The sequence below is a fragment of the Triturus cristatus genome, chromosome 2_2, assembly GCF_964204655.1.
Source record: "Triturus cristatus chromosome 2_2, aTriCri1.1, whole genome shotgun sequence".
Classification (NCBI taxonomy): Eukaryota; Metazoa; Chordata; class Amphibia; order Caudata; family Salamandridae; genus Triturus; species Triturus cristatus.
Window position 1 is genome coordinate 1,207,087,428 of NC_140582.1, and position 25,975 is coordinate 1,207,113,402.

The window sequence follows — 25,975 nt, forward strand, 5'->3', positions numbered from 1 at the left end:
TCAGTGATTGGGCAAAAGTCTGTTTCTCAGAATGGAAGGAATTAGGTAAACCTCCCCCAACTCACAGGGCCAGAGTGACCGTTCTGGCACTCTGTCAGTTCCTCGGTAGGCTGCAGACTGCGGCTGCTTTCAGAGCACAATGGGCTACCATGACCCAGCCACGCTCTCATGGCCCCATTTCAGCTGCATCCTCCCGCAGTGTGAGGCTGATTTAAACATTTATGGCAGGGCTGGTTTTAGTTTCTAGTCCGCCCTGCCTGTAATTACAATTTTGGGCAGTGGGTTTTAAGTGGTCTCCTTACATGGATGCAAGCCCAAAACAAGGTAGAGCAGCAGGTGCATGCTGCTAGCTACTGCTAAATTATTTGTTTTTAAAGCTAGACAATGGCATTTTTGTGGTGTATTGTAAGCACTGCGCTGGTAAAAGCCTTTTTGCCTGGAGCATTGAGTATCCTTACACTGTTTTTAGGTCGAGCCTGGGCAGTGCATGTGCTGCAGATCGACGCATATAAATCCTCCCTACTTCCACGGACAGAGTAAATCCACAGTCACACGCACATACACTCATCATACGCTTGGGCCCATCACACTAAAGTTCATTCTATTACTCTATCCACACTGAATATATGAGAGAAACCTAAACCAACCTGCATCTAAACGAGGTCAATGCGACCATAAAGACATTGTCCTGAGTCATGATTTAAAACATAAGAAATACATTTGAAACTCAATAAACGACAAAGAAATGACCACCCGACACTGGAATTCAAACAAATGGTTGTTTATCTAAATTAGTTCAAATGAAAGTCAATCAAAAGCAAAATCATTATTCTTATAGTTACCTATTCTAGCTAAATGGGTCAGGACAGGTCTCTCAGTAAAGTCTCCCGAGTCGCCGTCCTCTCGAGCATAGGTTCAGGAAGAAGTGGCTTCAAATGCAAAATGCGCGCTTCTAAGCCCTCTCTAGTCTAGTAATATTTATAAGAAAACTAGCGAAATAAAAGTAACAAATAATTTCTGAATGTCCGTTGAGCCGTTGAGCAGAGCGAGCAGGAAAGGATGTCGCTTGATAACATTTAGAAAACCTCCGCTCAGGAAAAATCACAAAAATAAAAACACGGAAGAAGGAAACTCGAGTTTACAAGTGATACAGTTTCAAATGCTCTTCCTTGGTGTCGTAGTAGAGCCACCGCAAATTTATCATTGTTCATTGTGGCTTAATCCTTCTCCAAGGACAACTGGAATCATGCCCAGAGCTGCTGTCCTCACGGAAACTTTTTATTCAGGCAGAGGCCGTGGTCAGGTGACTTTCAACCATGTTCAGCAAGGCCTCTCGTCAAAATTCAATTACTCGAGCGCAGGCTGTAAATAGCAGCCATCTTTGTCTAGGCCAAAACGGACCATCTTAATTAAAAGAAACACAAGACAACGTTACAACATCATAATGTTTATACAGTGTTAATTCCCACTAATACCCTTATGTGTATGTAATTACCTAGCTGTCTGCAACACAAAAAAGCATTAGAGCACGTTATTTTAAAGCGCCAACACGAAACAAATAGCACTTTACGACACTCATTTAATTAATTGCTCACCAATTTAATTCACGAATTAATAAAGCAACATATATGCATTCCCACGTGTAATTTTCTCTCATTAGTAATGTTGATTAGTTAACAATTTTTAACAAAGTTAATGATTAATGGTTATAAATCAGTAATTTTAATCATGACATATAACGTAAACTGGAGTCTAATACTCAATACATTTTTCAATAGAAAACCCTGCTCCAGCAATCCCCCCTTTAGTGATATATATCACCACAAAAAACCAACCCCAAAAAAAAATTAGTCCCATTTTTAGGAGAAATTGGAAATGTCTTTTGTAACACAACATTAAACACCAGATTCTCTTTCATCATCCCTCCTTGACTCCAAGTAAACACTCTCCCTCAATTCCTCTAATTCTATTTCTTGTGGGTCTCTCTTTGACCTCTTTTTCTTTTCAGTATTCCGCTTAATTATTTTCTTTTTCCCTCCCCTGTTTTTACAACACAAACACCCCAATCTTAGTATCAATAAAGCAACAATTACTAATGTCAATGGAAATAATACTTTACCAATAATGGTACTACCTATTTTAGCAATAAAACTCTTAACAGCAACTATCTCATTAGCTATTTTAGTCCAGATACTTTCAGCTTCCAGTGGTACTAATTCTTCATGCAAATCAGTAATATTTTTGATATAGACCTTTAGATCTTTGCTTTCGGCAGGAATGTAAGTGCAACAATGTTGAACTTTTTGCATTCCACAAACTCCACCCTCTTTGGCCAATAAAATATCAAGGGCAAGTCGATTTTGCATAGACATGGCGCGCACGGCAATCATCTCCGTATTTACCAAAAGAAACCCTCCAGCGGTACTTGTCGATAAGCGATCCACCACTGTTGACAGTTTCCGAATTCCATATGCATTTAAAGAAATTCCCACTGCTGGAATTAAAGCTCCAAAGATATCACCTACAATTTCTGACCAAGTTTCTCTCTTAAAGCGTGTTAGTAGATTAATGTGTTCTACATCTTCTATCCTATCTATATGAAAAATCTTTGGAAAGACCAGGCCAACATAACACGTGCCATACCAATGGTCAGGCAACTTGTAATAAGCCTTGTTCCCACAAACATAATACACCCCTGGGAAAACTGGATCTTCTCCACCTTTAAAACCCCATCCTGTTGCAATGAAGTATGTATAATGACACTCACTAGTCCCAACAAAGTAATTATCATATTGGGATTTCTTTCTGGTAATGCATAGTTTACCCTTCTGTGGTGCATCTAAAGCCAAAGTTGGACTGGCCCCATTCCTCAACTCCTTTCCCATCTCAATATCCCATATTGTCTCACTCACTTTATATTTCCCTGCCTTTTCATGCATGCTCATTCTCCTTTCCTCTACCATGTTTAGGAAAGCTTTCTCTTCTTCTTTCAGACTGCATGTTAAATTGTTTCTAAAAATGTAATCTAATGTTAATTCTTCTTTTTCAATAAAAATCTCACCAAAAATGTTAGCTTCTTTAGCTGGATTCAGCTCCTTATTCATAGGTAATTGTCCAAAAATGTTATCTTTGTTAGACATCTCATAATCTATTTTCCCTAACAAATAAAAAACACTACTCAACACACTACATGAAATTCCATACGTAGCTGGTAAATGGTGATAAGTAACACCTTCTGAAACGGATGCAGGTAACTGCATACAGACGTAGCAATCCCTTACTTCCATTGTCTTTACGTATTCGTACAACAACTTTGAAAAAACATTGCTAGAAAAATCATTAATTGACCTATCCTTATGTATGTAAATGTTACTACTTCTAGTTGGAACTACTTTCTGTGAACTCTTCTCTACATTGGTCACATTCTCAGTATGTATTCCAAAAGTACCTATTGTAATTCTAAAAGTAACTAGTAAAGCTAGTACACCCCATAATAGCATTAATAAACCAGTACAGCAGCAGCACATTCTACACCATCTCTTCAAGAAGGCACATCTACTTTGATTATTTTCTGTGTTAGCCATTTTACTACTTTGGCAGTGTCTTTTGACTCAGCCTCTTCTACTCCACTACTGGAACACTAGATTATTTCAAACAGCTAATTTCAGATTTTTTTTTTTCACTTTTCTCCAAGTGACTCCTTTTGTTCACTCAATTTGGATTTTCATCACTTTTTACTTCTTCTTCAGCAACATCAAATTGTATCAAATCTTCAATATCCTGAGCATCCGACTCTTCTCCAATGTCAGTCAAGATAACTTTCAGGATTCCAACAGATTTTCCTTCTTCCTCAACCACTTTTCTCAAGATCCCCTCCGAATTGACTTGACTCTCTGCCTCTTCTTCTTCTCCTTCAGGCAGTGCCACATAAGTCCATTCCGGTGACCTGTACTTTTGGTTGGGTTTTCTGATTCTTTTGATCTCTTCTGGTTCTTTTGATTTCTTTTGTTCCTCTTCCTTCGCTTGATTTTGACTCGACACTTCGTTCACCTGTTCAGCTTTCGATGAATTCACTCGTGTCAGTCTGTACCTCAGCCTCTTTATTCTGTTAGGCCAAAGGTCTCCTCTTACACTCCTTTTTGGTCTTACTTCTTTATTATTTCTCTCTCCAATCCAAGTTCTTTTTCTCAGAACTCGACCCTCCGGTTTTTCATTCTTACTCTCATCTGATTCTGTCTCATTTGCCTCTTGTTCTTCAACAATTTTCTTTCGTTCCACAGTCTTTTCCACCACTGATTGAGATTTCCCTAATTCTGTCCCTCCTCGGGTCTCCGACACGCAATCTTCTTGCTGTCTACTTGTCCCTTCACCTAGCTTATTAGAAGTGTTCCCTAAACCTCCTCGGGGGTCTTCCGCAATCTGTCCCTCTCTATCTTCTACTGACCCTGCCTCTTCAAGTGTTATCTCAAGTGGATTTTCTACCTCTTCATTTGACTCAGGTGTAGTCCCTGTGGAATTACTCTCTTCTCTTCTTTCTTCTCCACTCGTTGTTGGAACTTCAGGCACTCTTACAGAATCCGATCTCTCCTCTGAGACTCCCAATGTTTCTCTTGAAGCTTCTCTTGGAAAGAAAAAAGAATCACCTGACTCTCTTTCTCCTTCACCCCTTTCAGGATTCTTCTTTCTTCTCACTGGTTCAGTTTCCGCATCATCACTGGAATCTGACTCTTCAAAATACTCCTTACCAGTCCCATCTTTTGGATTTGGAACTCTCAGAGTATGACTTGCATGAACCCAATTTTTCACACCTGCACACTTCACTGCAGTTGTCGTAGTCAGAATAACTTGTCTTGGCCTTCCCCACCTTGGAACCAAGCAATTTCTTCTCCTGTGCTCTTTAATCCTCACCCAGTCCCCTGGACTCAGATCATGAGCTTGCTTCTTCTCAAGTGTGGTAGCGTCTTCTCCAACCTGGTGAAACACAGAATGAACTGCGTCAGCCAGGCCTTTACAGTAATCCAAAATCATGTCATCAGTTATTGTCATCAACTTGTTGACAGGCACAAATGCATGTCTCATTGCACGTCCCATTAATATTTCGTGTGGACTCAGCCCTGTGGTTCTATCTGGAGTAGACCTAATAGTCATAAGCACTAGAGGCAAGACATCAGGCCATTTCATTCCAGTGGCTAAACACATCTTACCAATTCGGTTTTTGATTGTGCCGTTCATTTGCTCAACAGCGCCAGAAGCCTCTGGCCTGTATGCACAATGTAGCTTCTGCTGTATGCTCAATGCTTCACAAATTAAACCCATAAGCTCATTGTAGAAGTGTCCACCTCTGTCTGACTCAATTGTCACTGGGAACCCGTACCTAGGAATCAACTCTCTTAACAGTAATTTTGCCACTGTTATTCCATCATTTCTCCTAGTCGGATAAGCCTCCACCCATCTTGAGAAAAAACAGACTACCACTAGAACATACCTCAATCTGTTCACTTGGGGCATTTCAATGAAATCTATTTGCATTCTGGTAAATGGACCTCCTTCTCTGCCTATTGTCCCTAGACTCACCACAGTTTTCTTTCCAGTATTGAACTGCTGACAAATCAAACATCTTTGACAGATACTCTCTGCAATCAACCTGAACTTTGCATTGTACCAGGTTTGTTTAAATGACCTAATCATTGCATCCCTCCCCAGATGTCCCTGGCCATGATACATTCTTGCCATTGTTGACAACATCGAGTTAGGCATGACTGGTCTTCCGTCTCTATAGATCCAAACATGATCTGTCTCTCTTGGGGCACAACCTGCCTTAATCCAATCTCTCATTTCCTCATCCCCTGCTTCATCCTGCAACTGTTTCACTTCATCCCACGTTTCCAGGACATTAGTAAACCTCACAGAACAAAAAGACATTTCCCTCTCTCGTGCCCTGTTAATCGAATGATTGTTCTTTGCACAATACTGTGCTATGTCATTAGCAAAACGATTACCAAGAGTAACAAAATCATCTCCTTGTCCATGAGCAGCACACTTCACAACTGCTAATTCTTTAGGCAGCTTTATCACCTCAAGCAATTTCCCAATCACTTCAGCATTCTTTATTGGAGTCCCACTCGACGTCAAAAAACCTCTCTGTAGCCAAAGCTGGCCAAAATCATGAACGACTCCAAATCCATACTGACTATCAGTCATCACAGTCACTCTCAGATTCTTCCCAATCTTGCAAGCTTTCGTCAATGCCACCAATTCAGCCACTTGAGCAGATCTTACTCCTTTCAAAGACGAATCTTCCATAACTTCTGAAACCTTGCACACTGCATATGCTGCACTCAGTACACCATCATCAGTTCTCAGACATGATCCATCCACAAACAACACATGATCACTCTCAGGCAATGGCAAATCTCTTATGTCTGGTCTTGGTTTTGTGCAGTAATCAAGCACATCCAAACAATCATGATCAACATCATCTCCCACATTCACATTTTCAGCATCTGGTAACAACGTTGCTGGATTCACATTCACACATCTCTCAAGAGTCACATTTGATGCTCCCAGAATGATTTTCTCATATTTAGTCAGCCGACTGTGTGACATATACTGAGTTCTGCTTCTGGTCAAAAGAATTGCCACATCATGAGGTACAAACACCCTTACAGGATATCCCATTATTATACCCTCACTTTGTTCCAAGCTTCTGCATGTAGCAGCTACTGCTTTCAGGCAACCTGGCAAACCCACAGCTACGGGGTCAAGTGTTGATGAGAAGTACGCAATGGGCCTTCTCAGGTGTCCATGCTTCTGAATTAATACTGAAAGTGCACAACCATTTCTCTCACTACAGTACAGCTCAAACTCTTTCTCATAGTCTGGCATTCCCAAAGCAGGAGCTTCACACATTCTGCTCTTCAACTCTTCAAATGCTGCCATTTGTTCTGCATCCAATTCCAATGGGTCTCTTACCTCACTTTTAGTCAATTTAATCAGTGGCTTTGCTATCAGGGAGAAATTACTTATCCACTGACGACAATAACCCACCATCCCCAGAAACATCCTAACTTCTCTTTGGGTCATCGGGGCTCTCATTCCTCTGATGATTTTGGTCCTGTCATCGGTCACCTTTCTCAGACCCTTTTCAATGTTGTGTCCAAGATAATGCACCTCTTTCTTGCAAAATTGCAATTTGGCTGGAGATACCTTTAACCCTCCATCTGCCATATGATTCAGTAAAGCTATGGTATCTACTTCACAAGCTTCACGTGTCTTCGATGCCAACAGTAGGTCATCGATGTACTGCACTAGTACTGAGCTTTCAGGCATGATCAAACTTTCCAATGACTTCTTCAATAACTGATTGAATATCGAAGGACTCTCTGTATATCCCTGTGGGATACAACACCATGCTAAAATACGCTGTCCAAACCGAAATGCAAAAATCGGCTGGCTGTCATGATGCAATGGAATTGAAAAGAAAGCATGACACAAATCAATTACTGTGTACCACTCAGCATCATGAGGAATCTGATACAAAATCACTGACGGATTTGGCACAATGGGACAACATGCCACCACAATTTTGTTAACCTTTCTCAAATCTTGCACAATCCTGAATTTTCCATTAGGTTTCTTTAGCCCCATTATCGGTGAATTACACGGGCTACTCAGTAACTCTCTCAAAACACCCTGTTGAATCATCTTGTCAATTATAGGAGTTATTCCCTCAATTATCTCTGGTGTCAATCTGTACTGAGGAATATTAGGATAAACAATCCCCTCTTTCACTGAAATCTTCACTGGATCAAAATTATTCATCAATCCCACATCTTCTCCAGTAAAATCCCAAACCGCTGTTTTTACTGTGTGTCTCAACTCCTGAGGCAAATCATCTGGATTGAACACAGCATATGTACCAACAATCTCACTCTCTCTATTGTCTAGAGTCATCCGGTATAAAACATCATCCTCTGGTGTCTCAAAAGCTATTCCATCTGGAGTACAGAAAATTGTACAATTCATCTTGCACAAAAGGTCCCTACCTAACAAGTTCACTGGACTAGTGTCACAGACTACAAACCTGTGCATGTCTGAAAATTTCCCTATTCTTACCCTTACTGGTTCAGTAAAACTAGTTTTAATCTGTGTATTGGCTACACCAACTACTTGGATTGCTTCGTCCGAGAGAGGAAGATTTCTAATATCTGCTGACCTGACAGTTGATCTCGTCGCTCCTGTGTCTACCAAAAAAGTAACACTCTCCCCATTTATTTTTCCATCTACAAATGGTCCTGCCTGGTCTATTTCTAGAGTTGCACCAAGTATGCACTCTTCCTCCTCTCTTCGGCACCGTCAATAGTCCCCTTCAGACTCGCTCCCCTCATTTTTTAACCAGTACTGCTGTACCGGGTTAGTACGTCTCTGTTTGTTTACCTGCTCATCATTGTAGAATCCTGAGTCCTGGTTATACTTTTGGGACCCTTTATTCTGCGGCAAGGGCAGTTTTGGCTCTTGACTCTGCTGTCTGACCACCTTCTGCTGCTGTTGCTGCTGATGATTACACCCCTCGTTCTGCACCTGTTGATTCAAGGATTTATTTTTATTACTCACTAATGGTGGATTTGTACACTCGGATCTCCAATGCCCCAATTGTCCACAGTTGTGACAAGGGAACTTCTTCTTGGCCTCCTCTAAATTCCCCTTTCCTTTTCCTGCATATCTGGGCCTATTTCCTGGATTATTTGCCTGTTCCACCATCTGTGCCTCTTGTCTTTCAGCAACCTTCACCTGTGCCCACATTGCTTTCTCTTTCAGCTTTCTTTGTTTTGCCTCAATTTCATCACTGAAGTATTTTGCATGTCTCAAGATTTCATCAATCTTTTTACTCTGCTAATCAACCGTATGCTCACGTATTCTTTCACTTATTTCAGGTCTCAAGCCATATACAAATCTGTATACAAAATGACTCAAATCCTTGTCACCCAGGTGTTCATCTCCACTAAACTGTTTAAAAGCCAGTATCAGCCTTTCATAAAAAGCATGAACTGATTCTTTCGCTTCCTGATGTGTTCGATCTATCTTAACCCAGTCTGTCTCTTTCGGGGGTACTTTATTTTTCAGGAACACAATAACCTGATCGTACTTCTTCATAACCTCTGGATCTGGTGCTCCTGTTTTCGGATCTCTTGGATATTCCTTAGCAGGCCAATCTACAACTATTTTACACTCTGCCCACAAGTCTGCTGGAACAATTATATCAAACAGACTATTTAGGTCAATCCACAGCACTTTTGACAATTTCACAAACCTGTCTACCTGCCTATACCACTCGACGGGCTTTTCTCTCAATCGAGGGAAATCATTCGTAAATGACAAAATATCCTGTCTAGTCCATGGGACATGTACATATCCTCCTCCAGGAATCTCTCTCATAGGATAAGCATCCACTGTTTTCTCTTTTTCTCTCATAGGGAAAGCTGAATAAGTCCTGTCCATTGAATCTTCCCTTTTCTTATACCATCTATCCTTCCATTTTTCCACATCACTCCATTTTCGCAATAAGGCAATCATTTCTTTAATCTGTCCTGTTCTACCAGCACCATTTAGATTCTCAATATCTTTATCCGTAAAATCCATCCTGTAAGACTTCTGCAAAGCTTTTACCTTATCCATATCAACTCCTTGTTCACTCGCTATTGCTTTTAACCTGTCATGTGTACTTTTAGCCCTCCAGGTGATACTCTTGCACATAAATAACAACTCTCCATCATGATGGTTTTTCAGTATATCTGTAGGAATTGTTCCTGCAATAAGCTCCTCCAATTCTATGCGCAACCTGGCTACATCAATTGCCTGTGAATCTTTATCCTTCTTTTGAAGAACTTTCAACCAATCATTCAAATCTTCTGCTGTTATTTCTGTAGACTTTTTCACTGCACCCACTTGTTCTGTCATCCTCTGTGGTTCCAAAATCGTTCCTCCCAAAGAACCAGTATTCAATCCTGAATTAGGCTGTACATCTAATCCTCCACTACAGGTGTCATGTCTCAACTGTCTCAAATTATTCAAATTATCTCCTGATTCCTCCAAAGAACAAGTACCAACCAAACCATTTCCAACATAGGGAACTGTCAAACCATTTTCTCCCATTCTTTGCTTATCAAAAATAGGCATAACCGGACCTATGGTTACAGGCACTGTAACAGCTTCTAGATTTTTCGTCAGCTCTCTAATTTTCTCCGTCAGCTCAGATGTTGTTCTAGCTAATTCCCTTGTTTTTTCTTCACTGACCCGATTCTCTCTCTCTCGCTCTCTCTCTCTTTCCCTTTCCATGAAAGAGCTACCACTTTTCAGATCAGGTGTCACAACCTCAGTTTTAATAATTCGCAAAGTATCTCTTATCGGAGTAGCAACTGGCGTGCTCTCTTCTTGTTCTGGTCTATATGGAGGTGGTCTCTTGTAAATCATGTCATCCAAGACCTCATCCTCATAATCATTAGCCCCATACCTTCTCACTTCTGTATTAGGCACCTTTTCCGTACCCTTCCTCTCTTCCTTCTCGTCAACTGTCCTCATAGGATATAATCAATCTGTCATACTAGCATCTCGCCATCTTCTCATTCGATCATGATGAGTCTCACGATCATATTTCCTCCCAAATATATACCTATAATTGCCTCCACTCCTCTGCTTTTCTCGCTCATGCACCTCATCTTCCCATTCCACCAACGCCTCAAACTGTGTCGGCCTTGGTCTAGGCTCTAAACACATCATCTTTTCCCGTAAGTTTCTCAACACGGCCAAATTAAATGAACCATGTTCCGGGAAAGCTAAAACACCATCCTCCTTAGTGTACTTAGCCCAGTTGTCTAGCCATATACAGGTATGATATCCATATTTCGCAACCATGAAGGATGCAGGAGTTCTTGTCGGAGGTAGCAATTCACCCTCTCTAGTTATTATGTTCTTATCCTTGTCGAACCATCTCTTTATTTTACCGAACAAGGACATTTTCTTCTTTTCCTCTGGTTGGTAATACATTTTTAGCGTTTACCACTATCCTCTAGTCCCTTCCGCAACTGTACGATCCTTTGTCCAATAACAGCGCGACTCACACCAACGCACCAATCCTGGAGCGTCTACGTCACAGGAGTATAGGGTGACTCCTTCCAATCCCTGCGCGGCTCACACTAACGCACCAATCCCAGCGCAAGCACTGTTCTGATCCACTACCCAATCAGAGCGCGGTCTCTATGACATCAGTAGTCGCTGCGGTCACTTCTGTTCTGTCTCCTGTCACTCGTCTACCCCTCCTTTACAAAGTCTTCTCAGTAGACTTCGTTTCATATTCTACAAAATCTATTAGTTACAACATATAAACATCTCCATTGTCTGCTTCGCTAACCACAGAATAGTAAAGAAAGTCTTTCTCACAAAAAATCCCGCTTCTCTCTAGAACAGCGCTTACCTCTGCTCCACTACGGAATTATTACTTTCGTTGACACAGTAGTACATCCCTCTACTCTGCCCTTCTAACATGCATCCATTAACTGTTTCCTCTAGGACTGCTCCAAAGAGTCTCACAATCAACTAAATGCTCATACATTCACACACTTTCACACCAGAAAATGTAGTACATCCACACAGAATCCTGCCTTTCCCGAGAACAGCAAATAGTCTGTCCCACTACAGAATTATAACACACATTAACCAAGCAGTGCTTACCTCTGCCCAGTCCTTCAAACAAGCTCAGAGAATTCCTATTACTACTCCAGCAGTAAGCTTTAACGGCGAACCTTACGGATCCCTGGGACTTAAGACCAGAGTTTCACAGATAAACTTCGCTATCATACGCACTCCTTTTATACCAAAAATATGTCCTTATTAGTAACATACGACGATGTCACTGATTCCGAACCCAGACAATGCGACGCGCAACTTCGATTGTCACACGTTTTTCCTGCATATATACAGGTAATTCCAACAATCCCATCTTTCCCGAGAGCAGCACACACTTCCGTCTGCCCTACTACGGAACCGTTACCAGCTCCCAAATTCCAGAAGCACTACATAAAACTCAACACGACGACTTCAACATAAAGTATTAGTACATATACCAACATCAACCAATAAAATCAATGAATCAAAAAGCCTATGTACAAGCAATCTATCAGATCAAGACAATAATCTAACCATCATACTGCTACCAGGAAACTGCTGCAGATCGACGCATATAAATCCTCCCTACTTCCACGGACAGAGTAAATCCACAGTCACACGCACATACACTCATCATACGCTAGGGCCAATCACACTAAAGTTCATTCTATTACTCTATCCACACTGAATATATGAGAGAAACCTAAACCAACCTGCATCTAAACGAGGTCAATGCGACCATAAAGACATTGTCCTGAGTCATGATTTAAAACATAAGAAATACATTTGAAACTCAATAAACGACAAAGAAATGACTACCCGACACTGGAATTCAAACAAATGGTTGTTTATCTAAATTAGTTCAAATGAAAGTCAATCAAAAGCAAAATCATTATTCTTATAGTTACCTATTCTAGCTAAATGGGTCAGGACAGGTCTCTCAGTAAAGTCTCCCGAGTCGCCGTCCTCTCGAGCATAGGTTCAGGAAGAAGTGGCCTCAAATGCAAAATGCGCGCTTCTAAGCCCTCTCTAGTCTAGTAATATTTATAGGAAAACTAGCGAAATAAAAGTAACAAATAATTTCTGAATGTCTGTTGAGCCGTTGAGCAGAGCGAGCAGGAAAGGATGTCGCTTGATAACATTTAGAAAACCTCCGCTCAGAAAAATCACAAAAATAAAAACACGGAAGAAGGAAACTCGAGTTTACAAGTGATACAGTTTCAAATGCTCTTCCTTGGTGTCGTAGCAGAGCCACCGCAAATTTATCATTGTTCATTGTGGCTTAATCCTTCTCCAAGGACAACTGGAATCATGCCCAGAGCTGCTGTCCTCACGGAAACTTTTTATTCAGGCAGAATCCGTGGTCAGGTGACTTTCAACCATGTTCAGCAAGGCCTCTCGTCAAAATTCAATCACTCGAGCGCAGGTTGTAAATAGCAGCCATCTTTGTTTAGGCCAAAACGGACCATCTTAATTAAAAGAAACACAAGACAACGTTACCACATCATAATGTTTATACAGTGTTAATTCCCACTAATACCCTTATGTGTATGTAATTACCTAACTGTCTGCAACACAAAAAAGCATTAGAGCACGTTATTTTAAAGCGCCAACACGAAACAAATAGCACCTTACGACACTCATTTAATTAATTGCTCACCAATTTAATTCACATATTAATAAAGCAACATATATGCATTCCCACGTGTAATTTTCTCTCATTAGTAATGTTGATTAGTTAACAATTTTTAACAAAGTTAATGATTAATGGTTATAAATCAGTAATTTTAATCATGACATATAACGTAAACTGGAGTCTAATACTCAATAAATTTTTCAATAGGAAACCCTGCTCCAGCACATGTGCTTCTCTGCGAGGCATGCTGTATTCAAGTATAGCCTTGAAGCCCCGTCCACTCACTGCCCACAGTTGTCTTTGGCTTGTGTCATTGTCCTTTATAAATGTTGGCTTCTGATTCATTAATCGGCTTGTTAGTCCCTCCTTAGTACCGCCTTGTCTTCATTTGTAACCTCAACGAGGACTGGCTCTTTTACTTCGGTTGTTACACAGTATGTCTTATATAGTCTGTAAGCACTATGGGGCATATTTACAACGAGGTGATAAAAAATTATCGCCGCTTTAGCGGCCGTTTTTGGCCGAAAAGCGGCGATAATTTTATCGCTATATTAGCAAGGTCACGCTAACGCATGAAACCTTGCTTTAGCGTGGGGATTCCTAACGCCCAGCTTTGCATCTCTAATGAGATGCAAAGTGGGCGTTCCTGACCTAATATGACAGGAGAAATGTCGCTAAGCGACATTTCTCCTATCATCAAGCCCCACGCTATGAAGCATAGCGTCAGGAAAAGTAGCGATAACACCTGTTATCGCTACTTCCCTAACACCTGCTTCAGGACTGACTTAGCCATGATATCCTATGGAAGGAGGATATCATGGCTAAGTTTGTGAGTCCCTATCAACAAGCTAACGTGAGATTATCGCTGGGTTTCCAGCGATAATCTCACGTTAGGCAGTTAGCGTGAGGATTTTTATTGCTATTGAGATAAGCGTTGCTAATAGCATGCTATCTCAGCGATAAAAATCCACGCTAGCCGGCGATAATTATCCTAGCGCTAAGTGCGCTTTGCGATAATTATCGCCGGTTGTTGTTGATATGCCCCTATTTTCTTTAATGAGTTTCTACTACTGCAGGCACCACATGCTTTCCTGCAATATTGAGCGCACCATGCGCGCTTTCATTTTTCGCTATTGGCATTGAAAATGACAATGCCTTTTAATTATGTTTTTATTATCAAAACAGATGAATAAAAGGTATTGTCATTTACAATGCCAATAGCTTAAACTCTTGCAAATGCGCAACCTATTGCATTGCAAATGCTTGTTCTTAAAGCAGTTTTCTGCCAGCACTTGAAGGTACATGTCAATCAATTTGGTATTCATGCAGTTAGTTTTAGTATTATCTACATTCATAAAATGTGTTGATTTTTTTAGGATTGTATATTGTAAAGGTTTTAACTAACCATATACAATAAAGATCATTATAACAAGTGTAAAAAGTACAAAATAATGAAGTAATACTATTACAAAATGTGCTGCATTATTACGCTGCAAGATTAACCTTTTCTTGTTGTACAATTTACTCAAGCCTGCTGCACAATTGCTGCATAATTCCAGTGGCCCTGCATAAAGCTAGGGCCGACATACCGTGGGCCTATTTGAAGGACAGGTCTTGTTCCATAGAGACACGCTAAGCGCCTTTTAAGTAACACCATAGAACAATGCTATTAAAGAAATCCCTCATAAGACGAGTAAAGGGATGGTGGCTACACTGTCCTCTTCTCTCTTTTACGTGTTGACTCTGTTTGCACCTTTGCTACTTTATCACAGCAACGGCTACACTTTTTTTAAGGCTATGTACTGGGGGTTATAGTAAGATATCCAAGTGCAATACAGGTGACGGATATTAAAAAAGCACACAATGCGACGAGTACACTAAACCAGTGGTTCAATGCACTTGCATTTGTACAATGGTGCAATCATTCTGAGACCCTTGTTGTCAACTGGCAACTTTTTTAGTATTTAGATAACAATGATGGTGTCACCAAAGTCAAATCAAAAATCACTGACAATACACTTTTTCCAGAGATACAAGACATGGTCTTTCATAAAGGGCCTCTTTGTTTCCCCTGGCAGTCAGTTTCATATTCTTGGTGACATTTCCTCTGAGATGTGTATGGGCACGGGTGTGTTTATCTTGGATGGGGCTGAAGGTGCAAGTCTTATGTCATAGTATGATTAATAGTAATGAATAATCTAATCATTGCACATTATGTATTAAGGTTTGCAGATACTGAGAAATCTGAGTGCGTGTCCGATATTACAAAACCAAGATGAGAATGCTACTGAAGCTCTCGCAGAGATCCAAAAGGAGCTGAGTGAGTATTAACAATGTGTACTGCTGTATATGCTAAAGGGTTATATACACAGATCACCAATCTTCCCATTCATATATACCACACACCACAGATGTAATCACCTTTTCCCATTAAATAACTGGGCTCAATGATGAGCCAAACTCAGAGACATTCCTTTGATCCTCCTTTGAAGGGCTGTGAGGATGAAGCAAGCTAGCCATGACTGAAATGTGGTACTTTCTCCACAGTGGGATACGTTCAATGTGCAATACTGTCCCCGCGGTGCAGGGGGGGGAGCAATTCCAGGGGTCTGGGGGGATCCCCTACAGAGCTTAATTTGTGCCAGTGCTTTCCGGTGCTTAGCACCGGCATTTAGTTCTCAGGGCCAGGTCCTCACGTGATGTTGGATTACTTCAATTCATGCGGGTCTCCCCTGTGAGTAGCGTCGGATTGGTAACGCGGGCACTCGGGCAATGCCCGAGGGGCTGGTGTCCGAATTCCACCTGTGGACTGCTTTTCTGAGCAGTCTGGGGGGCCGATTAGGTATCTCTGTTGTTGAATACAGCCAGCGGCCCAGTGGGTGCCTGAGTGGCCTTTCTGGAGGCAGATGTGCGCTCATTACTTCCCGTTTTGCAACAGGCAGAGGTGTCACTCCCATTCTCTCGCTGGGCCGGCCCATTAATATGCATACTGAGGGGGGGAGTGGGGGGGGGGGGACTGAGCAGAAGTGTTCTCAGGTGTGTTTAACCATAAACTAATGCGTGCATTTGTTTTTTATTCTCCCCCCCCCTTTATTTAATAAAATTACGCCGAAGCAGTGATTTGCGAAAAAGCATTATACAAATGTTGGCCGATTTGTTTTTTGCGTGCCCGGGCCGATTTTTAATCCCAATCCAACCCTGCCGGTGAGCAGCTGATAACCGCATGTGACTGTCACTGTGTGCTCAAATATTACAAATTGGACACTGTTTAAATGTCCCAGTTCTTTATTTTTGTAGAACATGGAACTTGAAAAGCACATTCCAGACCGTGAACCAGACTGGTAACTCATTAGTTCAGTCAGTAAATATAGGGTCCCTGCTGCTGAAGGCGTGACCCTCCTCTGGTGATCAACTGGGTGCATCTGGGGTGTATACGTGCTATAGAATAAAACACATCTTAAGGTGGAAAAGTTTTAAAAATATAAAACTATCTGTGCCTGCAGAAATACTTTGCGAGTTGACGGTCTTGCAGGGACAGACGAGTCTACTCTATGCGGTGAGTGAAGGTGATGAGAAAACAATGGCGCATCCTTACAGTCTGCTTTGGCAGGGGGGGAAAAACGCAATATTTAGAATATACACATAACGGGTACGTGAAAGTGCCACATGTTCTCTCTGTAGCATCACTGGGCTAGAGCCGCTAAACCGTTTGTCAGTTTTGGTAAAAAAACAACATAAATGCAAATGGCAAACATTACACCATAAAAGAGGAACGGGCAGTCTTCATTCTTAAAAACTCCTATATTGTGCAAGACTTGAGAACATTTGCTCTGAAAACAATCTCTCCTGACACATTGGACTTTTAACTTGAGCTGTTAGCTAGAGCTGCTCTTCACCCCGTGTGTGAGCCTTGACAGTATTTGAGTTGCCATACCAATAAAGAATCCGGGCTAACGCACAAAGGGCCATATGTAGGTAGGGACCCATTTACCACTTCATAAATACCGAATTTTACCGATTCGGTATTTATGAAGTGGTAAATGATATGTAGGTAATGAGTCGGTATTATTTACCGATTCGGTAAAAGTCGGTAATTACCGAATCGGTATTTACCGATTCGGTAATGAGGCATACCTTCCCATTGATGGGAAGGTATGCCTCATTACCGAATCGGTAAATACCGATTCGGTAATTAGGGGAACACATGCAAGGGTGGCAGGGTGTCACATTGACACCCTGTTGCACCCCTGAGACGGCCATGTGTGCACATGTGGCACACATACATGCCCTAAGGGCATGTATGTAGGCCACATTGCACACGTCTAAGCGCTTTAAAACGCTTAAACACATCCATTCATTATTTACCACCAACTAATAGTTGGTGGTAAATACCGACTCCAAAACACACACACACACTCCCCCTACATTTCTGTATTCGGAATTTACCGAATCGGTAAAATTACCGATTCGGTAATTTTACCGATTCGGTAAATTACCGAATGCAGAAATGAGCCCCCTACATCTCAAAAGCCAAAATACCGGTCGGTAACGGTATAATTACCGAAAATCGGCCGTTACCGACCGGTATTCGGCTACCTACATGAGGCCCTCAGTTAGGCTGGTGTGACTTTTGCCGCCTCCTTGCACTTTGAGTCCTCCACAAATGCTGCAAATGTAGTGCTTTATGTGAGAGAGGCGGGTGCAATGGGTGCCTGACTCGGCGTCGCCGCTGTGAGCTTGCACAGTTGTGGCTTTCGTCATGGAGAGGTAGAAATAACCCCCTGTGGGTCAGATTGCACGGATGGGGGGACTTTCTTTCGAACATGTGAGTTGCTAGCTACATTCCCAAGAGTAAAATACCGACCATTTGTTGTTGTTTTAAGAGTCTGCAAAGACCCGGATGTGATACTGGATAGGACTTTAAACAAAATTGCATGTATTCATTTGTAACTTGACTCTTGTCTTTTATTACTTAATTATTAGTCAAGGATACTTAACTCAGCGCTCAACTCATCTAAAAGTGCTTTCTAGTTATATTTGCTTGTTGAAGTATGTACAGATAAGGGCTAAGAATACCAGCTTTAGGAGGTTCAGCTTATTTTTGTACCGACCAGGATATTAAATCCCACCGATGCCAGTAGAAAACCGTCAGGTGACAACCCTAGAAAGTGCAGCATATGTGGCACTACATTTGGGGTGGAGGTTTGGAGAGTGGGGGGTATATGCTCACATCTCAACAACAGCGGGCAGACTCAGTTCAGTTTATTAGTTCAACAGGCAGTGTGGAAGCCTCTCTCTATGGAGTTGAATGTCTTCATTTTGAAATAGGTGGCAGTGGCATTTTGTGTCTCATATCCCGATCGTATAATAGAACTAGGTCTTTAATGCATGAGATCCCGATTCTCCATCAAAGCCTAATCCCGATGGTATAACTGACACTGTATTATCTTTTATTAGGAATACCTATTGTGATGGCACAAAACATGTTTTGATGGCACAAAACCTTAATTCAGTTAAAGAATCGCTATCGTATGTCTTGGACAGCACAGCTATGCATTATTAAGATAGGCCAAGAATGATACAACTCTGCAACCCATTACATATATATCATTATTTACTGTATATTTAATAAAGCAGAGATGTGTACTTTTTTCTTGTTCTCCCTCAGTATCTCCTTTTCTTTCTTCCCTTCACACCACACTCCTTCCCCTGTCTTCATTCTTCCTTCACTTTCTGCCCTATGTCAGCGGTTCGTCACTATCTGCCCTACATCCCCATTGCTCCACCTCCCCACATTAACTTTAATGCGCTGCCTTCGTCTGCTCTTCTTCCCTTACATTTCTCCTCTTTCCACTTTTCATTTTCATAATGTTCCTTTCCAATTTTGCTCTCCTAATCTCTGCTTTTCCCATTTATCTTCACATTCTATGTCTACCTTTGTATCTATCGTTGCCTTCTGATCTGTCCTCCTTCCTAGCTCTCCCTTTAATGTTTTTCTTTCTTTCACATATTTCTTCATATACACTCCAGGAATCTGTGTTTGATCTCGGGGTCATATATTTAAATCTTGGTGTGGTCACATAGTCTTCTATCTTTTTGAGGTCGATATAATTAGTGCCATTGAGATAAATAACCTTTTCAATTTGATGTCAAGGCCCCCTCTGGTGGATATGTGTTGTACAAGCATACTTGGTGTGTTAAGGACATAGAAATGCATTGTAATATTTTGTTTTCAAATCTCTTTGCAATATTACAATGTCATTATTCTCTGTACCCCTTCCTTGACTTAGTACCTTTAATACTCGTATCCATTCCTCAAACCTCCTTATTTTCCTTCATCCAATCTTTTTCCTTTCTGTTTTCTCTTCATCAGCTTCTCCAGCTATGCCTCCTTTCTTATTTCTATCCTTGCTTCCTTACATCCTCATTCATTCCCCAGCCTTCCTCCTGTAGTGCATTTCTTCCTTCTTCCTCCATTCGTTCCTCACTTTCATTTTTATCTGCTCCTTCTTTCATCCCTTCTTTAATTTCTTCCTGTCTTATCCTCAACCCTTCCTTCTGTTTTTCTTTCTTTTTCCTTTCTTCTTTCTATTCATCTATCAAACATTGTTCACTTAATTTCTCCCTCTATCTCCTTCATTTCGTCCTTTCACATTCTTTTCTAATTTCCTTCTTCTTTCATCCATTACTTATCAATTTGCTCACTCCAGTACTCCCCTTCCTGCTTACATTTGTTGCTGCCTTCTTTCATGTATTCCTTCCTTCATGCCGTCCCTTTTTTAAACAGCACAGTACAAGCACATTCTCTTTAGTTTGCAATGTTGCCTCAAGTGACCTTTACTAAAGCTGCATTTCAAGATGTACACACATTCACAGATTTGAGTTCACTTTTGAGTTGTTTTCATAGACTTTCCATAGGTTATAGGATGTTGTATTGATCTGTAGAGCACACTAATCACCCAAGAGGGTATCCAGGAGCTTGGGCTGGTGTGTAGTTGTGATGTCCCTCAGGTGCTTGTATGAAGAGGCGTGTCTTCAGCTTCTAGCGGAACTCAAGAAGTGAGGCGATGGCTCTGATGTGTTAAGGATCATGGATCTGGGTGGAGCCCCAATGGAAGTGGGTGGGGCCGGTCGAAGAAGTAGGCTGAGCCGGGGAAGTGGGTGTGGACTCCGAAAAAATGTGAGCACCTGCACTTAATATTTTGCAAATTAACCACTGATCCCCTGGCCGAGCCCTCCGAACTGGGTCCGGAGCGTGGGGGACCCTGCATGTACTTTGCAGAGGGGGGGTATTATAAGTACACAAAATCAGGTAAGAGAACTCCAGGCTTTATTGAAATACACCAGTCAGTCAGCTTCACAGTTAGAACCTCGTCACAGTTAGAACTCCGCCACTGAAGGCAGCAGTGGAATGTTGGAACCATGCATGGAATGTTCCATGGTGGCAGGGAAGGGGGGGGGAGAGAAGAAACCACTAGAATACAACACACCTCCCTGGGCAGGAGGGAAAAGAAGGCAGGGAAAGGGAAAGGGAAAAACATACTAGTTACAGCAAAGGTACTAGTGCCATAGGATCAACCAGGTTCCTGAATACAAGTGACAAAAGAACAAGGAAATTAACCAACTTTAAAGTCTTTAACCCATGAGGGGCAACTAGTGTTCCTTGATGATCTTCGAGCAGAGTCAGGGCCAATAGGTGAGGCTTTAGTTACTCACCCACCCATTTGAGGATGGTTGTATTTGACCACTCTGCCCATTCCCCATGTTTGTCCATTTTCCAAGTGAACTACATTTCTTCCTACTCCAGTAATTTTGATGGGTTCAGAAAACCGGGAGTGGCTTTTCCTCCTTGCAACTGGCAAATCTATGCGAACCCATTCTCCTGGATTGAATGAGAGTGCCTTAACATTTTTACTATAGTCATACCTCGTTTTGTATTTTTCTTGTTGCGCTTCAATATTCTCGGCAATGTCTGATCTGTCTACCTTGCAATCGTTAACAGTGTGCAGCCATCCAGCTGTGAGGTCGGTTTTTGGTTTTAGGGATATAAACGGTGAAATGCGTGTGACAGTGTTCGGTGCTGTTCTGTAGGCTCATATCATTTCTTGCAAGGCTTGTTTCGCTTCTACTTTTGTGGCTTCTGCTCTTTGTGGACATTCTTTGATTACCCTATTCATGCGTTCTACTAACCCGTTAGCTCTGGGACTGTACAACGCGGTCTTCAGATGGGTAATGCGTAGATTGGCAAGAAAGTTTTTCATTAAGTCTGATGTAAATTGGACCCCATTGTCTGTTTCAATAGTATCCGGTATAGCTTCTTCATAAAAAATGTCTTTCAAAAATTGGATAAGAGCTTTGGTGTCGATTAGGTTCACCCATTTAGTCACCACCCATCTTGAGTGATAATCTATAAGAACTAGGATGAAACGTTCTCTCGCCTGCTTGAGATTCAAAGGTCCGATAATGTCTAGCGCCAGTTTTATACCACGGACGGTTAGGGACTTGAACAGACGACAAAGGAGGTTTTCTTACTGAAAGCGTTTTGTCACTTTTAGCACATTCCATGCAATTCTTGACTACATCCTCTACCATGGTGTCCATTCCAGGCCACCATTATTCTTCACGTACTTTGTTTTTAATCAAACTTCGTCCTAAGTGTCCCATGTGTGCTAACTTGACAATTTTGTCTCTCATTCCCTCAGGAGGTACAATTGTTTTCTCGGTAGATTGTGTCATTGATTATGCAAAGCTCGATTCTCACCTTCCAAAACTTGCTAACAGGTTCAGGTAGAGTGCTTCTTTGGTCTGGCCACCCCTTTTTGATAAGTTCTTTTAGAGCAGCTACTGTATTGTCAAGACTTTCATAGTTTCCCATTTTTTTTTTTGTCCAATACTGCTACTTCCAGGACTACTATATCTTTTTCCTCTTCTTTTGTGTTACAGTCAGTGTTAAGAGGAGCACGAGACAGAAAATCAGCTCCTACGTTGTTCCTTCCAGGTACGTATTCGACTTTGAAGTTGAACCCTTCTAGTCCCATCATCCATTTAGCTATTCTCGGTGTCATTCTGGTGGAACCTTTAGTTGTAAACACATAAGTGAGAGGTTTGTGGTCAGTCTTAATAGTGAAAGGTATGCCCCACAGAAAATATTTGAAGTGGTTAGCTGCCCAGAAACAGGCTAGCGCCTCCTTTTCAATTACTGAGTAGTGCTGTTCAGCACCTTTTAATGATCTGGAGGCAAAAGCCACTACTTGCTCTGTGTTCCCCATCTTTTGCGTAAGACTGTCCCCCAACCCTTTATTGCTGGCATCGGTGGACAGATAGGTGGTTTTAGTGGGATCAAACCTACCTAAAAAAGGTGCCTTGGTAATGCATGTTTTAATCTCCAAAAATGCCGTTTGGCAATCAACATTCCATTCGAACAGTTGTTTGGCCTTGAGAAGATTGCGTAACGGTTCCACTTTGCTTGCATAGTTCTGGATGAATTTTGAATAATATTCTGATAATCCCAAAAAGGATTTCAGCTCTTCTACATTGGTGGGAGCAGCTGCCTCAAGGATGGCTTCAACTAGGTTAATTTTACGTTTGATTCCCTCACTGGAAATAGTATGACCTAGATTTTCTACTGAGTTCACCCCTATTTGGCATTTCTCTTTCTTCAAGGTTAGACCTGCCTGGCTCAACTAGTGTAATACAAAATCAGGTAAGAGAACTCCAGGCTTTATTGAAATACACCACCAACAGTCAGTCAGCTTCACAGTTAGAACCTCATCACAGTTAGAACCCCGCCAATGAGGGCAGCAGTGGAATGTTGGAACCATGCATGGAATGTTCCTTGGTGGCAGGGTAGGAGGGGGGGGGGGAGGAGAGAAGAAACCACTAGAATACAACAGGGAGCCTCTAGTTTTGGTACACCATTGAGCAAGTCTAACACGTTATCTCCAAACAGGGATAGATATACTCTTCTTCAGCATAGGGAAATTACCACCCAGTTTGGTTCTCAAAAATAGAGGCAGTGTTTATTCATTAAAAGCAACATTTCCCAGAACAGTAGATAATGTTAACAAGCATTCTTTGCCACATGGATTCAGCCTTAAGATTCAGCTGCCAAGGCTGAGAAAGAAACATCATGTTACACTACCTGACCTTACATCCCACACCACCAGGAACGGAGCTCTGCAAATTAATGTCTATAAATTCTATGTCTTAGGGGCGTGGCTACGAAGCCAACGATGGCAGACGCGTGAGCAGAAAGCTCTGCGCCAGCTGAGTCATTTTTCCTGATTCACCAGTGATCCTGCCCGGGCCTGGGGGCTCCTTCCTGTGCTCTCCCCGAGCAGATATGTTCGTGCGCCCAGCGCTGCACTTGGGGGCTGGAATATCGGTGGGGGGCCGAGAAAACCGATGGATGGCGGCCTAGACGGAAGTAAACGGCCTGCGTCATGGTAGCTCCGGTCTCCCACATCCAGCTGAGCCGGACTGCACAGAGGCCTTTATGGAGCTGAATACGATTATACCCCTACGGCCTGCCTCCGGAGCTGGTGAGATCGGGTCCCTCATCTCGTAGATGCCGGATCGGGGGGGTGGAGCGACGAAGCTCAGGAGGAGCCGATCGTGGTGAGCTGATCGGCGAGTGCGGGCCCCGAAGAGAGCAATTGCCTTCCTGAATTGCCGTGGGCCCCACGACTGTGAATGTGGAAGAGGAGCCACGGGTGGAGCCGGGTGGTGCCACTGGAGAACACCTTCTGGGATTGCAGGCGCCCCCGTGGCCAGACAGTATTACGGTGGGTGTGTGTGCGAGTGATCAGCCACATTATACTCTACTCCGAGGAGACACTGCAGGGCATATTTGGACCCCTGCTGTTTATTCACAATACCGGCGACCTCCCAGTGATAGAGGGGGATTCACCGATAGAACTACCTTGGCCTGCACTTCTCAAGCCGGATGTGCCTCTCTATTGACACAGACCCCTTGATCTGTCACGCAAAGGGACAAATGGAGTTGAGCCGCTAAGCAGCCCTACATCCCATGGTCTGAGCGCGGCATTAGCGCCTTGGTGTTGACGCAAACGTGATCAGGGTACTGGCACTGTGTGAGCAGTCGTGACTTCCACACCTTTTCTGCAGACTGGACAGGCTCGCGCTGGAGACACCTGGCATGGCTACGTGCCCACAGAGAGCGGGCTGCACGAGATCGGAGGTCGTAGAACATACTGCACTTACCATGGGGAACCCTAGGGGGAGACTGATGGGTCCTCCTCCAGAACACGCCAATAGTGCTGCGGACTCAGCGACTCAAGATCCTGAACATCTCGAGATACCTGTCCAACAGCAATATGCCAAGATCCTGGAGGCTATCGCCGACACCAAGGCGACGCTACACTGGGACATAAGTACAGTTGCAGTAGGATTGGGTCGGTTACGGGCCGAACATGGTAAGCTGTCAGACCTTGTGAAACATACGGAGTCGACTCTTGAGGAACTGGCCCCCTCACAAAAAGTTTTGGCCACAAAGGTGGAAGACCTGTCAGACCGAATGGGTTTGCTGGAACGTAGAGCAGAGGATGCAGAAGGCCACAATCGTCGAAACAACGTGCGAGTCGTGGGGCTGCCGGAGGGCATTGAGAAACATGACATGGTAACCTTTTTAGAGAACTGGCTGAGAGACGTGGTGGCGCTGGAGGGTCTATCGCAGTTCTACACCCTGGAGAGGGCCCATCGGGTGCCCAACAAACCACCGGTGCCGGGTAGACCTCCGAGACCAGTGGTGGCCAGGTTGCTTCATTACCGTGACAGAGACTTGCTGCTCCGGAAAGCACGATCCAATGGTACTTTCATGGTGGACAATTGCAAGGTGTCTCTGTTCCCAGACTACACGCTGGAGGTGCAACGACGCCATGCGTCCTTCCTAGAGGTCAAGCGAGCGTTAAGTGAGGACGGCATTCTGTATTCACTGATGTTCCCGGCTAGACTGCAAATTATATTGGACGTTAAAACTGACTTCTGCGATGATCCTAAATCCGCCTGGGAGTGGATCGAAACCTACAGGACAGAGGGCCAAGCTCCACTTAGATCTAGACGGCCAGAGACAGGAACAGGGGACCCTGTGAAGCGACCCCGTCGATGACACTGCCGGAAGGCCACAAAGAGGCCGAATCCGTCAAGGACGGCTGAGGAGAGAGAAAAATGCACTGAAAACTGTAGCGGAGCTATTGCAGGGTGGAGATTCCACTCAAGCGAAAGGCTCAGACTCGAATTATGGGACCGAAGAATCAGGATCGGACACTTCACGAAGTGGACAGAAAAGCCTACCGGATGTGACTCCGCAGACTGCCGATGAGTTCTTCGGATAAGTGGCTAGATAATTCTCCTCTCTCCTCCCTCCCTGCTCTTTTCCTTTCCGCCCCCTCTTATTCTTGCTCTCCTCTTTCCCCCTTTCCCTTCTGTCGCTCTCCCCCTCCTTCTCACTGACATACTGTTGAATTGAGCAACCTGTATAACTTGTATACGTTTCTATTGCTTCTAAGGTCCTTTCATTTCCTGATGGAAGGAGGGCGGTTTGGCGGGGGGCCTCTGGACGCGGGTGGGGATGGCCTGTTTAGGCTGAGTCGCCATGGGGACTACACTGCTTTACTACTAAACTTTAGAAACTTCGGTCACGCTCCCCTACTAGGCCCT

At 42.9% G+C, this 25,975-nt stretch overlaps 1 protein-coding gene across 1 annotated transcript in view; it reads left to right on the top strand.

Moving 5' to 3' along the window:
- The window catches only part of LOC146863402 (C-type lectin domain family 4 member K-like), a 483,702-nt gene that overhangs the window by 291,573 nt on the left and 166,154 nt on the right, over positions 1-25,975 (top strand). The window contains exon 6 of the mRNA XM_085642828.1: positions 15,522-15,617. Coding sequence (XP_085498954.1) covers positions 15,522-15,617 — 96 coding nt within the window. The remainder of the gene's footprint in view (positions 1-15,521; positions 15,618-25,975) is intronic.